The sequence below is a fragment of the Polistes fuscatus genome, unplaced genomic scaffold, assembly GCF_010416935.1.
Source record: "Polistes fuscatus isolate 324 unplaced genomic scaffold, CU_Pfus_HIC Scaffold13, whole genome shotgun sequence".
NCBI classification, from domain to species: Eukaryota; Metazoa; Arthropoda; class Insecta; order Hymenoptera; family Vespidae; genus Polistes; species Polistes fuscatus.
In genome coordinates, this window is record NW_025113031.1 from 4,113,860 (window position 1) to 4,129,613 (window position 15,754).

The 15,754-nt window shown below is 33.6% G+C and overlaps 2 protein-coding genes across 3 annotated transcripts; one reads left to right on the forward strand and one right to left on the reverse strand.

Moving 5' to 3' along the window:
- The first annotated feature begins 11 nt into the window (after nt 1-11).
- LOC122514062 (protein HGH1 homolog) lies at nt 12-2,512 on the forward strand. The gene is made up of 6 exons (XM_043630707.1): nt 12-129; nt 235-469; nt 542-775; nt 851-1,135; nt 1,208-1,369; nt 1,469-2,512. The coding sequence occupies exons 1-6, from the start codon at nt 45-47 to the stop codon at nt 1,572-1,574; spliced, it is 1,107 nt and encodes a 368-aa protein (XP_043486642.1). The 5' UTR covers nt 12-44; the 3' UTR covers nt 1,575-2,512.
- On the reverse strand, nt 2,049-10,141 carry LOC122514060. Of its 2 annotated transcripts, XM_043630702.1 has the most exons (8): nt 9,742-10,141; nt 7,233-7,445; nt 6,803-6,995; nt 5,447-5,763; nt 3,528-5,095; nt 3,050-3,448; nt 2,593-2,975; nt 2,049-2,494 (listed from the first exon to the last, which is right to left on the reverse strand). In XM_043630702.1, the coding sequence occupies exons 2-8, from the start codon at nt 7,343-7,345 to the stop codon at nt 2,141-2,143; spliced, it is 3,327 nt and encodes a 1,108-aa protein (XP_043486637.1). In that variant the 5' UTR covers nt 7,346-7,445; nt 9,742-10,141; the 3' UTR covers nt 2,049-2,140. The 2 variants fall into 2 exon arrangements, with proteins under 2 accessions (XP_043486637.1, XP_043486638.1); XM_043630703.1 differs by lacking the exon at nt 9,742-10,141 and having other exon boundaries at nt 7,233-7,526.
- Nucleotides 10,142-15,754: the final 5,613 nt, after the last annotated feature.

Sequence of the window (15,754 nt, forward strand, 5' to 3'; positions counted from 1 at the left end):
TATTGGTTCATGTTTTGTAACGTGTGTTTAGTAAATTTTTAAATATGGAATTATTAAAAGAAGTATCTGATTTTTTAAATATAAATACGCGATTAGATTTAAAAGCTGTTGCATTGCAAAATGTACTAAGTATGTATTATTACTTTTTTTTTAAAATTATCTTTATTTGAATTATAAAAACATAGGTTAAGTATGCATCTCATAATATACATGTATTTATAATTTCAAATATAGATATCACAGGTAGTAAAGAGGGTCTCGAGCTTTTACTAGGTTGTTTAGATATATTAAAACAACTTGTCATACTTATGCAAGATGAATCAACTGCCATAGCAAAAGATGCAGCATTATCAGTAATAAACATAAGCGCAGATGAAGCCGGAGCTAATGCATTTTTAACAATTTCTGAATCTTTACAGCAAGATAAAGAAGAGAAATATAGTCATAACTTGATACACGTTTGTATGAGGTACATATATTATAAGACAATTGTTGTTAATGTCTTTTATTAAATAATATTTAAAATGTTATTTTTTTTCAGTTCTATAATGGACAAAAATAGCTTATTAGCAGACCCATGTTGTATGATACTTTCCAATGTGACAAGACCAAGATATTTAGTAGACAGAGTCATAGCACTTATTGAAAAAACTAATTATTCGTTGGATTCTGTTATAGTAGCATTTACTGCTAAGAAATACAACCTTAAAGGAGCTAATTTACATTATTTAGGACCTGTATTTAGTAATCTTACCCAATCTCCCTCTGTCAGAAAGTACGTTGAATGCTATCAAATGTATATCTTATTATTTTATATAATTTTATAATATTCTTTTATTATATTGTTTAGATACTTAATGGATAAGACATCCTATGTTATCCAGTGTCTTCTCCCTTTCACAGAATACCCAGATAGCATAGTAAGGAGAGGCGGCATTATTGGAACTTTGAAGAATTGTTGCTTTGATGTTGAGTATCATGAGTGGTTGTTAAGCAAAGACGTTAATATTTTGTGTTACTTATTATTACCTCTTGCTGGACCAGAAGAATTCGATGAAGAAGAAAACGATAAGTTACCGCTTCATCTGCAATACTTACCTAGTTCAAAAGAACGAGAACCGGATCCAGATATTAGGTATAATTATGCATGTAATAAGCGTATATGTATGTGCATTAACATATTCTACAATTTTTTGAATGATTTCAGGGTAATATTATTGGAAGCTTTAGAACAATTATGTGCCACGAAAAGAGGAAGAGAAATTTTGAGAGATAACAATACTTACGTTATTTTAAGAGAATTACACAAATCAGAAAAATGCAAAGAAGTCCTCCTCGCGTGCGAAAACGTTGTCGACATTTTAATCCGGTATTTTTTATATTAATAGAAATAGTTTTTCTTATTTTTTTCTATATTTTTGGACATTATAATCATTGCATTTTTTTGGGGGTGGGGGAAACATTCCAGAACTGAAGAAGAGATCGGTTTGGATAATATAAAAGATGTAGATGTTCCAGTGGAATACAAGGAAAAATTTGAAAAAATGGATGAAGAATTTATTAATAGTACTTAAGGAATACTAGTATTACAAGATGTGTTACATCTTGTTAAATACTTCTTTTTTATATATATATATAGCATAAGTCATATGTATATTGTGTAAATATATATATTACTTCTGCTCGACAATAAAATAATGCGCAGATGTATTTAAGAAATATATTCGCGAAGAATATGTATACATATGTAATCCACGATATTGCACTGTTCCCATAGACTATTAACTTAAGCCATTCAGGTCAAAAGTAGCAAAAGCATCAATAATATCGATCTCTTTCTTTTAAAGATATTATTTAATATCTAGAAAGAATCTTAAAGACTTATAGAACAGAACAAAGTGTATTTAATATATGGTATCACTCGTTTCTTGTTATTTTCACTTGCAACAGGTACCATTTTTATAGAAATTATATAATGCGTTATTTTCTTCTTTCTCTTCATACTAGAAATCAAGAAATAAACTTTGATCGACTACAATATGCTTCTGTTACTTCACTAAACTTGAATTAGCTATGTAGCTTTGAGATCAAGTTTTGATATAATTATAAAAACTCATTGACAGAGCAGGAAACATTACCATCAAGGTAGATACCCTAAACCAGCTTCCAAACTGATGGAACTTTTGATACTGGATGCGTTACTAGCCCTCCTACAAATTTTATTGGAATCTGATCCAAAGACAGCAGCAATTTCAGCACTCTTTTTTATTGAGAGTGCTTCATGATGAGCGTCGGATCTGACGTTACCATGAGAGAAACATTTTTTCTCTCGTTCGGCACCTCCAACGTACACCAAACGACCTTGCGTGTCTCTGGCACTCACAACCAATACCTTCTCGCTATCAGAAGATTGCTGAGATTTTCTTCCTGGACTGAAAAGGTCATAATCCAAAGCTAAATTGTCCGAGCTACCACAAACAGGAGAGGATTGAATCTGAAGAGGAAAATAAAAGAAAAAAAAACTTTGAGCAATCGCTAGTAGAAGATTAAAATGTTAATGCTAATTGGAGCAAAAAAATCTTTAGAAATCACCTTCAATAATTCAGAGTTATGAGAAGAAGAATGACTCCTAGAGGTTTTTGATGAAGTTATTCTATCAGGACTTCCACCTCTACTTAACGTGCTCTCCGAAGGCACAATACCTTTTTGTCTCAATTGTTCCAAGATGTTGGATCGTACAGGCGTCTTTCCGCAATAACATTTGTTGCTTTCCGAGCAACTGTCCGTGTCGCAGGCACACACTACCGTATTCGGGAGGATAGGCTCTACGAGTTGTCTTCTGGACAGGGAACAATAACATTTATCCGCTGAGATACAGGTGCAGGATTCGGAATCGTAGCTGCATTCGCTGCAACTTACGTAACCACTGCTGCTTCTGTTTGCAGCTGCTCCAGCGTTGCGACTCGCTCGTCTACCTGAAGAAAATGATTGATTTCATTCGATCGACGAATTTTTCTTCGTATTTTTTCTGTTGACAACATTTACGTACACGTGTCACTGTCCTCCGAAGTAGTGTGACACTGTCCATTTTTGTTCATTCTCCAGGATGATCGTCTTTTCCCATGCCTACTAGCCAACACGCGACTTCGATGATTATTCCTAGCATCGCAAGACGAGCTACTTCCAAAACTGTCGTTCAATCTTCTGGCAGGAAAAATAACTGATGTGAATTCAGTTGGTCCACCTTTTAATCTCGATACGGATCTCTTGATAGCACGTCCTAAAAGACAAGGCCGACGAGTCGATCGTCTTCTCTGTGGTCTACGCCGTCTTCTCATTATACTAGCAGATCTTTGATAAAGCTCGTCTTGTGTCAAAGTTGCGGCAAGTTTTAATAAAAATTCTTTGTAAAGTGGCTTGAGATCGTTAAAGGACATACCTTCTGGATCTGAAAATAATATAATTAGCATTTGATCGATCATTATTTTATTGTCAGTTATTAATTAATTAATTATTTGTTTTCTTACCAATAATAGCTGCTAAGATATCATCGACGCTGGTCAAGCCTTCCTGATTTCTAAATTCATCAAACAGTTCGGTAAATCCCAAAGGAGTACCGCCTTTCATATTGTTTGCTATTCTGGTACTTCCAGGTTTCAAGAAACTCGCTCGTCTTGGCAATTCCACTCTAGTCATTAAATCCCCTCTCTCTACGTCAAGATCACTTTGAGATCTCTTGAGTTTATTTTCTTGAACAATTTTCTTGGTACTTTCTGTTCTACCGACTGGTGGCTCGCTGCCAGCTCTACTTCTCCTTCTAACTCGAGGCTGACTGTATTCCGGTATCTTCGAATCAACTTCTAAATCATTAGAAACATTAGCTTTTTTCAAGGGTTTATCCATGGTAACAACTCTACAGAGCTTTGTACCGGAAGATGTATTTTTTTCTCTATTCCTGGAACAGTGTTTTTCTTGTGGAACCTTTCTACAGTCATCGTACGTATCATTTTTACGATTTCTCGAGAAGAAGACATTCTCTTGAGAACTGTGGACTTGTCCGCGATCCATCTTCTTATTGCCGCCAACGTAAATATCCTCTTGATCAAGACTATAGATCTTTTCCGCGTCTCTGAAGTGTTCCTCGTAGATCCTCTGTCGATCACTCTTCGTACTTTGCATATAAATCGGATTCTTCGTGCTCGATGATTTTTCAATTCTATCGTAAATTGGAAAACAATCAGATTTTTTCGAATAAGATTCCACGGTACTTTCAACGTCAAGACCTCTCCGAGAAAAATCGTAAGATCCGTAATTTTTGTCACTCGACGAAACAATTTCATCTTTTCTCGCTGGCAAGTAAATAGATCTCGAGTTGGTATCAAGATCGTTGCTCCTTCTAGATGATAATAATTTTTCATAAATGTTAGATTGGATTCCATAGATGCTATTGCTGGTTTTATCATCGTAGATCTTATCTATACGACTGCTTGCTCGATCCATCTCGATTTTCTCGGTTTGCTGAAGATCTTTCGAACATTTAATATTATCCTTCTTCTCAAACTGTTCTAAATTCTTTTGAATTAAGCTCACCGGCTTGTCCGGTTTGACGGGTTCTCTTCTACATCCTCTAGCTTCGAGTATATCTTCAGCTTTAACGTCCGAAATGGTTTTCTTTTTTCTTCTCGGTGCTTTCTGAACACCAATGGACTTGTTGCTCTCGTCTTCGGTGGCTGAATTCGAAATAGAATTTTTTTTCGATCTCGGTGGCCTTATCGGATGAGGTGGAATGTTCGGTTTTGGTAACGGCGGTGTTAATAAATTGCTTTTGTTACTTGGACTAGCTTCTCGTACGCTGGAAACTACCGAAGCCAAACTAACGCAACCCAAACCATTGGTATGTCTAGGTCTTCTTCGATTTCCATCAAGATCAGCTAATAATGCTCTGTACAAAGTAGCCGCAGCAGCAACAGCATCTTCCTCCGTTTGACAAGCAAATGCATGACATTCCAATAATCTTGCTGCTCCTGCTCGTCTCATTACCACAGCGAAGATCGGTGGGTAAACATCAACGTCACTTTTTAAACCACGCATTGTTCTATAAAAAAAATATATGTAAGTTTATTTTTAATACAAATTTCTTTAAAAGGAAGTCGAGATATTAACGTACATATATATATGTATGTGTGTATATTTTTGTAAGAACTAGGACAAAAGTAGGTGTTCAAGAGTATGAATCAGAGTATCTTAAAGAGAACAAAGAACAAGTATTGAACCTTTCACCAGTTAATGACGTGTAAATGGATTCAAGACAATTCTTCATCAACTAATCCAGTCTCTTGCATCAGACCAGCTGAAGAATATGGCTTGTATTATGAATTTTAGATACCATAAATATCTAATCGTTGGATCTAAAATGATCATTCGTAATTTTCTAATATAAATTTACCTATAGAGGTCAGCGTGCTTGTCCTCGGCCCCTTGACCTTGATCAGTATCTCCAACCAGTGGCAAGAAGGCATAATGAGACTCGCCTGACGGAATTTTCCTACATCGAAGTCTCAATGCACTCCAAACGGCTATTCTACGAAAGGGATTGTTCTTCTCACAGGTTTCACCGGTTCGAAATGTCAATCCACGTCTGGAAACTTCTAATTCCGCTTGGATTGACCCATCGATTTTCTCCAAAAGCTGACGAAGAGGTTCTTGAAGACCACGAATGCTAGCTACTCGACCACCAACTGGAGCAGCACCCATGTACTTCACCTAATCGATTATAATATTTCATTTAAATCTTAGAATTGAAAAATTCATAGTTAGTTTGATTGAAATTTTTATGGATGATATATTTTTTTATAGACAACAAAATTCATTCGGAAAGTCTATACGGGAACTCGTAATTAGATTTAAATGATTAAGCAAGTAATCCGTACGTTAACCAAATGAATAATTTTTAAAAGAAGATTCGAAGAAGTTTAAGTTAGCTCGTCACGTTCCGTTAATCGTGAATGAAATGAAAGTGACGATTAAAAATTCCGGGAGTACGTTTGCTATGCAAAGGAAAGTCCCTTTGTTTCTTTTTCTTTTTTTTTCTTCTTTTTTTTCTTTCCTTCTCTCTTATTCCTTTCTTACAGCATCTTACATTTCGTTTAGAAAATAAATGGTCACTATTATCGCGAAATCGCAATGATTCTTCCTAACTTGTGTGATACGGGTTACTTAAAACTTTCTTTTTCAACTTCTTCGAGATATCTCGAATCATCTTCTCTCCGTGGAAAATGCTTTTCTAACGCGTAACTGGCCGCGACTAATTAAACGGCGATCTAATTATAAGAATTTTCAACTTATACAAATGTATGTATCGAGTTGTTTTTTTTTTTTTATTTTTTTTTCTAACTTTTGTAATATTTCATTTCATTTCGGCTGAGAACATTTTCTCGTATTACTAGAGAGTGAAATTTGAACAGTGGTTAATAATGATTGTGGTTGATGATTGCTTTTCAGCGTGAATAAAAATTTCATTATTCTTCTAACCACACGTTTTGCGGGTATGGTGTAAAAAGTAGCACATAGAGTAGAATCGATGTATATATAAATTTATAGTCATGCCAGTGTTAATTATCCACTCGTCGTTGAAAAGAAAGTTCGTTTTCCTGATCAATTTAATCCAGTATTATTCTCCTTTCTATTATTATAAATTTTGTATCATTTAATTTGAAAGAAAGCGTTGTTGTTTAAGTTAAAATCATTTTTAAATGAAAAATTTCACTCTGAATTCGGAAGAAAATGAAAAAGAAAAAGCTACCGGCAAGATGGCAGCTGCGCATTCTCCCGGTGTTCCGCTTTCAGCCTCCACGGAAGCAAACATCGCCTCGATTCTTGCTTGGACCGCACTGTTAACTCTTTTTTGTTCTTCAAAACTTTGATCTTCGCAATGAACCGAAGTAACGGTCGAGACACCGGCGTACCACCCACCGAGAGTAGAACTGCAAATTGATCTGCAAGGTAAATCAAATTTTCTACACTGTTTTTAATCTCATCATTTATTCGGATGAAAAGGGTGAAAAGTTCGTGCGTTTTTTAAACGAATATTTTCAGTAAGTACATTTTTTACTAAAACAATCCATTATGAATTTTCTAACATAATTTGTAACACAATAAACGCACGAGCTTTTGATTCATCCTAACAAAAGGATGACTAAGGTGACCAGCAACTGATCCTACGATTATTTTACCTGCAATCCTCGAAGAGGGCATCGATTCTAGCCTTGCTTCGAAGTGAACATTCCGATGGCGGGCCAGCCAATCGGAATCCATCCCCATAACAAGGCAATCTAGCAACGGACATCTTTCTTTCCACTTTTGGATACGTATCATTGAAAGAAACAAAACTATCCAGAATTGTTCCAGAACTTCCCTTCAATTCATCACGATGGATTCCTTTCGTTCTAAAATTAAAAAATGACAGTACGTAGAAATATATTATTTATAGAACGTTTGTTTAAAATGATCAAATAACACAATGTCGAAGTAGTAGACACAAACGTGTCTAGGATATCTTTGAATTATTTTTCTTCTTTCATGGTGTATGCAATCGTTCGCCAAGGGGGCGTTAAATTTATGCGAGAAGCTGTCTGCTATGAAGATAATTAAAACCAAATGTAAGGCACAAAACGAGATGAAGAATCTTGATAAATTGTTTCGGTGTGAGGAGAGGAGAGGAGAGGAGAGGAGAGGAGAGTTGAGCGAAGGGTATGAGGCTAAGTTTAACGGTCTCTACGAGTAAAAGTACCGAGAGCGAGATCGAGCTTGTTATGTGTGCTATATGTTTCATGATTTCGAGGGAAAGCTAGTCAAGTTTTCTGTTACACTTAGAACAGACTTAGTTAGTTAGTTAGTTAGTTAGTCCGTTCTTGTTTAGTCATAACGCACATACTAGATCATATTTAAAATGATTTTTCTAATATGATAATAAAGTCTGATAAGTAAGTAGGTAGGAGGAATAGGTGTGTGTATGCGTGATCTGATTAAAAAAAAAAATACCTAATATGCGCGATCTCTATAGAATTTTTAATTTCATTTCTTCGATAGTTTCCGGAAATGTTCAAGGAACTGTCGATTCTAATCTCTCTATATACCGATAAGAAAATCAAATCAAATAAGAAAAAAAAAAGAAATAATTCCTATTACATTTCATTTATAGAAATACGTTTAATTAAGAAACAACACGTGAAAGAAAAAAATGTACAGTTAGGTATAGGAATCGAAAATTCTTCGAACTAGCTGTTTTTCAATGAGAAATGCTAGATAGAAAACAAGAGAACGAAAGAGAAGATCAACATCTGTCGAATAACTGTCTCCATTTCTAGCTTTGATTAGTTTTTAGAGTGTAATTCCGAGTACATGTATGTAACATATACGAGAATAAATGTTAGTGTATATATACGAATATGAAAAATGGCACACACGTTCTATGTATGCGTGTATGTGTGTGTGTATGTGTTCCACGTGCTATCAGTCCAACGCGTTCGTCTCTACGTGACGGAAGCGATTATCGAAAAATAGAAGATTACGAGGATAATTGGAGTCTCGGTTCGGACATGTTGTAACACAGAAAACCGTTCGTATATGATCGTATAACACGATTACCGAGTTCTAACGCGATGCGAATCCAGAGGAAAGCAGACACCTCGTGTGTCGGTTATATTATAACTTAATTGCCGCATTTAGCATCTTATTTCTCTTATTTTTATAGCAAACGCGATGATAGGAATGCCTTCTTATATTCATCTTCGTGCGTATTAACTAACTTCGTTCGTTCGTTCGTTCGTTTTTTTCTTTTTTCCGTGGATAATGAATTCACCAACTGACCAAGTTTTTAATTCCGTGAACGTCGTCACGATATAGAATTCAATTGATTATTATTTTAAATATAAATGTATATCATTGATTATAGTATTGATGATTATTCATTAGAAATAGATTTAAATATTAATATTATGAAATATTTAAACGATTAATTTCGCTGTTATGTATTATCTGTAACGTATATATATATTATATTTATATATAAAAGATAAAGATTTGTTTTGTTTAATAATCTGTTAAACGAGTAAAATTTGTTCAAGCAGATGCTTTCTGGCGTGTGACACGCAACCGAAACGACGTTTGTGTATCACCTTTTAACCCAGAAAAAAGTTGGACCAGTTTTTATGATCTCTCGAAGAAGGAAGTTTTCGATACCGGTCTTTGATCGCATTAAAGTCGTCGGATTGATATTACAACGATTACGACATCGATGATCGTGCTACTAGATCTATGCCAGCATCGTTCAATCCGCAATTACCAAGTTCATGGCTCATTTAGCACACCTAATAGCTATAGATTTGAACGATCATCTCTTTAACACAAATCTAATTTAATTTCCTATTTCTATAAACGAGATTTCTTTTCCTTTTTCTTTTTTTAAACGATCAAAGTAAAAGTTATTTAATTTTTAAAACAATATGATAATATATTTTCCAAGAACGTATTAATAAAATTTAATATTATTTTGTGTTCTTTTTTTTTTTTTCTTTTCTTTCCACAGTTAACTGATTCTAATAAATTCTTGAAACAAAACCAGAAGAGATAGGAATATTTTTGAATTATCTATTCAGGAAAAGCAACGCAAGAAAGAGTACATATATATATATATATATAATATTTATCGAAGCATGAAATTATAAAATGGTAGGCACAAACCTTTATAATTCTCGGCGCAGTTCTTCATTTGAAATGTGAAGAATCATGTTGACGTAAAATGAAATAAAATAAAGGATGAAATAATCTCACGAATATTATAATATCCGTGAATTTTGTAACGTCATTCGAATTTACACTGACACACTGAACTACTTTTTTTGGAGGACAACGAATAGGATACTCCAATGAAACGTAAAAAAGGTAAGCAAACGATCGTCGTTGTTTAGGAAGATCCGAATCACGCGCGGAAGGGTTGCTTCCGCATTGAAGACAAATGTTCATTCGTTGTGTTCATAGCATCGCAACCTTGATCGCGAGTCGATCCGGATGGCCGTCGACGAGAAACTGCCGGGGATGTTCCGCAGGAGAGACTCCGGTTCTCCAACCAGTGAGTCGAGGCGCCTCCATGCTGGAACGAAGAGAAGGAGAAGGATCAACGAACAGGGAAAAAGAGAAAAAATAAACCGAGGGAGAGAGAGAAGAAAAAGTACCTTATTCCTATCAAGGACTGGTACCCCAATTCGTAATATTATATAACTTCAAATAATGTTATTAAAAAACACGAAGATAAGGTATTCTCATTGGTATCAAGTATTAGTACGCGAGTGTATGTAATATTGAAATAATCATTATATAAATTATTTGAATTTTATCGAAGAAGTGAACACACTTCTCTGAGAGCTGATAAGAACGTCCCGAGGATTAAAGAATCTCATTTCAATTTGTATAAGGAACGTGTACGAGGAGAAAATTGGTGAACGGTATTTTTTGAAAAGATAATTATATCAAACTTATATTATAAAAGATATATATATATGAGAGATATACGAGAGAGAGATATAAAATCTAACCGATCACTTATCAAAAGACGACTTATTGAAATCTAACAGGACTCTCTTCGGATAAGCAGAACCTTTCTTGATCAATCAAGAAGTTAGAGTCGACTCGAGACGTCGGACAAATTATTGTTCAACCGAACGAATAATAATTCGATTCGGTGAATATAATTTGACGAATATTACTATTAAGTGGATGACTCGTTAAAATATACAAGTGATAAGATAACGAGCAAATATTCTAAAGAATATCGAGGAAAGGTGGCCTATATAATAATATGTTTATGCTTTATGCAAATGAGATAAACGAGTTTTGTCGAGTGTTATAAGTTATGATTTTTCATTTGTTTTTTTTTTATTTTTTTATTCCCCCTGGTCAATACCAGGGGGAGGAACGACGAATTAAGTAAGAAGAGAAGTGGCGAACGCAAAAAGAAAAGGAAAGGTAAAAGAAAGAAAGAAGAGGAGGAGGAGGAGGAGAAGGAGGAGAAGGAAAAGAAAGGGAAGAAGAAGGGGAAGAAAGAGGTGAAAGATGGACCGGGCCATCTCAGTCTGGTCCTTCTCTTGGAAGATGCTTTGGTCAATGTGAGGCGCCGTAACCGGTAACGGTATCGTTCGACTATAGCGTTCATCGGCCGCACCAACGTGAGAGTACTGTTATTCCAACCATGCGAGAGAGCTATCCTTTTCTTTCTTTTTATTCTTTTTATTTTTTTTATTTTTTTTTTTTCCATTTATTCCCCTTCTTTCCTTCTCTTCTCTTTCTTTTAAATTATACACTTAAGAGAGGATAAACCTCGTCCTTTTTCTCCAACGTTCATTCGTTCGGTGTTCGATCGATCGATCGATCCGATCGATAAATTAAATTTTTTTCCCCCGTTGCGACTCTCTCTCTCTCTCTCTCTCTCTCAGCGATTCTCATCTCGCACAATTTACTTTCTTTATGAATTATTATTCGTTACGGCGTGTGGAAAAGAAAACGCGTATTATCGCGAATATCATCATAAAAAGGAAATGTGAACAAAATGTATAAGATAATCCTGTCAGGTGGGGGGTAAAATAATTATTGATCGTTTATGCGATACGATTCGATCGAGTATGTTAATTGCATACCGTACATTTTAATAGAATATACTTATTCGAAGAAATAATGAATCATTGTGTCGATAGGAGATGAACAGTTGTGTTGTGTACACACAGATTTATAATATGGGCATGGGAAAAAGGTATTGAATTTTACCGCAAGGGAGTTTGTATATCGTTGTTATTATAGCAGTTAGGATTTATGCGAAGTTGCCAACGTGATTCGTATCTATGTTCAGCGGTTATTTTCATATAGGAATGAAATATTCGTAGAACGACAGATGGTTGTTCTTGGTACCGTGTGTTCGAACAAGGAAGTATAAGAACTTTTCAATAGTCGTAGACCAAAGACGTCGTACGCAGATGGGATTTACAATCCTAGAAGAAGAAGAAGAAGAAACAGAAAAATTTATCGTCCTTTTTTCTCGTTTAACGTCATAATTGCACTAAGTAAAGACACCTGTGAAAGTTCTTATATAACGACGAAGTTATTGCCCCGTTGACTTTCCGATCAAATTTCTTTTCATTTCTCGAATTCCTTTTTTTTTTACAATTCGAGCTGTATCTTAAATGACATATTAAAGTCTCATAAAAATGAATGAATATTTGTGAAACGAGAAATGGAACTTATACAATTCGTGAAAGCCTCTTCTTCTAGTTGTTTGTTAAATCTTTTTTCTTTCTTTTTTTCTCTTTTTCAATTTCATCTTTTAATTTTTAGTTCAACGCATCGCTGTAACATTTAACATTCGTGTGGCTGTTTAACCTTTACCATTTATTAATTCTTAAAATTAATTTTTTAAAAGCAAAAATGTCAAATTTAACGAGCAGATTTATATTTTTCGTTAAATCATTGAGAAATATTATACGCCCAGCTTTTTGAAAACGCACCGCGCAGTAGTTCAATAAATACAAATGTGTGTGTCCTAATTTTTGAAAAGAAATTCTACGTATCTCAAAATTTATTCGCCGATATAAAATTTACATTTTTTTTCTTGGAAACATTATTTATTTAAAATGTTACACGTTAAATGGAAATGACGTTAATTTTTTCTATCATTATTATATATATACCTTGCTACGATACATTTATTTATTTATTCATTTATTACGTAACTTTTGTGTACTTTCATTCATTTATCACGAATGATGTCTTCATAACGAAGACAATACTAATCTATTTATCTTTGTCTTTCTCAAACCGGTTACATCTTTCACGGTTCGTTCTTTTGACTCTCAGATTTTCTTTTAACGACCACATATCGTCCCAATGTATCTTATTCCAGACCTCGAGAAAGCTCTCTACTGGTCATGACGATGCGTGATGCAATTACACAGTCTGCTTCATTCGAAAAGGAACGCCTGATCGAACGATTGTCACTTCGGGGAGGGAAAATAAGAAACGCGAATTCAATGCGAAATACAAAGATAACAATTTCACGAGTTTATACAAACAGGTAAGAAGAATCATTAATATTCATTACTTTAGTTGTTTAACAAGGTATCATCATCATCATCATCATCCAAATGTCATGGATAAACTTGAAGTTTATCAAAGAAAGAAAAAATCACGTAAGATTTATGTAAACAATCTTCTTCATAAATAACATGATTTTGTCTTCTTCTTTATATGCATATTACAACTTAACTGTTTGCAGTTTATTTTCTTCTCTGATTCTTGACTCTCGAGAAAAATATGAAAGTTAACTTGATACAAGTTTATTATTTGCAAATAGATTAATGTGTGCGTGTGTCTCTTAAACGATCATTGATCAAATGACAACGTGAGTTATTTAATTACAAAATATGCGATTGAGTATAGAAATGATAATAGATAATAATTGAACCAACATTGATACTCATCGGTGAACTAATTTCACTCACGACCTGATTCCTCCATAATTGAGTTATATATATATATATAATATATAAAATATATATATATATAACTGTAAATTATGTCGGTAATATATATAACTGTAATCCTGAAGTATTTCGAATACTGAGCACCGCTGCTCAGTTCGCTACGTTAACGTAACGTTTTGATTATGATTTCGATGTTAAGGTCACGATGGTGAACTATAATGATCGCTTGGCACGATTTATACTCATCCATTATACGCATGGCAACTCTTGCAGGTTCTTCGTTGGAACGGGAAAGCATAAAGTAAAGTTATCAATAGCATTTCATCGATATTATTCCATGACTTTAAAAAAAAAAAAGATATATATATTATATAAAACATCGTTTTCGTATTAGAAAAATAATAGAAAGTTTAAAGTATGCATCGGCATCCATAAGTTAAAACTCTGTTATTATTTTCTCTCTAGTTTGTATTATTTAAAAAAAATTTCTAATACGAATTGTGATTCTATTTTTTTTTGTTTAACATTGCAATATCATTCGTTATCGTAATCTTCACTATAGAAGTCAGTCAGTGAATATTTTTCTACGATGATCGATTATAAAAGCGAACACAACGAGTTATATAATTTTTAAATTGCATAATCGCGCGTTGTGCACTTGTTGCTCGGACGATAAAATGAAGCATTGTATTTTAATTTTAATCGTACACGTATTTACGTTATGTGCGAATCGTTAAGTATTAAAGTACATAACTTTGGTGTAAACCATTACGCGAGAGGAAATATAAGATGAGAACCGATTGATTTATTTTGTTCTGTTCCTTGCACAGCATCCAATGGTCCCATCTGTCGAGATATAAATTATGTTTCATTATATTACTTTTTCCTGAAAAGAATAACGTTTTTCTTCGTTTCTTTTACTCACCTTATTTTCTGGATTATCATCTTGGTTTCAACTTCGCAATGTCCATCTGGATTATTATTTGAATTTGTTTTTTTTTTGGTTAACAAGTTATTTTCACAAAAAGGAATTGAGTTTTACAGGATAATGAATTATACGCAGTTAATATTATTTATTTCTTAGGAAAGAAAAAGAAAAACGCGCGTACAATGTAAAGAAGTTTGTTTCTAAAATATCCACACGATTTTACGTATTTATATATATATAATATATATAATATATAATATATATTTTCATTATCTTAAATTATTAATTATACACGCGTTTGTGACGTAGGCGTACAACAAAGGTCGAAAAAAATATCGACGTGTCGTAATACGTAAAATAAGAGAAAAAAATAAGAGAGAAAAAAAAAAAAAGAAAAAAAAAAAAAGAAAGAAAACATTTGTTGCAATAATTTGTTTTTCCCCCGTATAGGTCGTGCGAAGAATTATCATCTAACATAATTATTATTGTCGTCGTCGTCATCATCATCATCTTCATAATTATTATCATTATTACACACGCAGCTTTATAAACGTAAATGAGTCTTCGTCGAGTTCTCCAATGGCACATTCCTATCGGTGCTCGTCTTTCTTGGGATATACGAGAATAGATATTACATACATCTTTCACTCTCACATTTTCACTTATACATTCATACACTGTAATAGGGACATTACATAACATATTTACGCGTGTAATAGGCGATGTATAATATATTTTCCTTTCTTTTTTTTTTCTTTTTCTTTTTTTTTTTTAATATTTTTTTAATTCGTTAATTTTTTTTCCAAAATGTGGGCCATCCCCCTAAGACGTTCGTCAAATGATAGGACACTTTAAAATTACAAAAATATATATATATGTATGTATGTATGTATGTATGCATGTATATGTAGGAAGGATTTCGCGTCATGTTTCGTTTCCTTTTTTTTTTTTTTATTTCTTAATTAAAAAAATGTGTTAAACACAATGGACGTTGTTGTCCGGAGTGAAAGGACATTGCGTAAGAGACGATCTATAGATCTATAGATCCGATCGATCAATTTCTAATATACTTTCTTTCTTTCTTTACGAGAAAGAAATAACATAATTTTCCATTTCTGTATCTTTGCAATATAATTTTAATGAACTCGTTGCTTCTTTTCGTTCGTATTTTGTCCCCTTTCGGTTGTCCTCGAACTGAGATGAAATAAAAAAAAAAAAAAATTACAAAATATCCGATTCTTATTTTTTGGTGAAAGTTGTAATATATATATATATTTATACTGATATATTTATATCATTT

Coding starts and splice junctions, on each gene's coding strand:
- LOC122514062 (XM_043630707.1), top strand. CDS start 45: ATGGAATTATTAAAAGAAGTATCTGATTTTTTAAATATAAATACGCGA. Junction 1,136..1,207: donor GAACCGGATCCAGATATTAG/GTATAATTATGC, acceptor GAATGATTTCAG/GGTAATATTATTGGAAGCTT. Junction 1,370..1,468: donor GTTGTCGACATTTTAATCCG/GTATTTTTTATA, acceptor GAAACATTCCAG/AACTGAAGAAGAGATCGGTT.
- LOC122514060 (XM_043630702.1), bottom strand. CDS start 7,345: ATGTCCGTTGCTAGATTGCCTTGTTATGGGGATGGATTCCGATTGGCT. Junction 5,764..6,802: donor GCGCAGCTGCCATCTTGCCG/GTAGCTTTTTCT, acceptor ATAATCGATTAG/GTGAAGTACATGGGTGCTGC. Junction 5,096..5,446: donor AAGCACGCTGACCTCTATAG/GTAAATTTATAT, acceptor TTTTTTTTATAG/AACAATGCGTGGTTTAAAAA.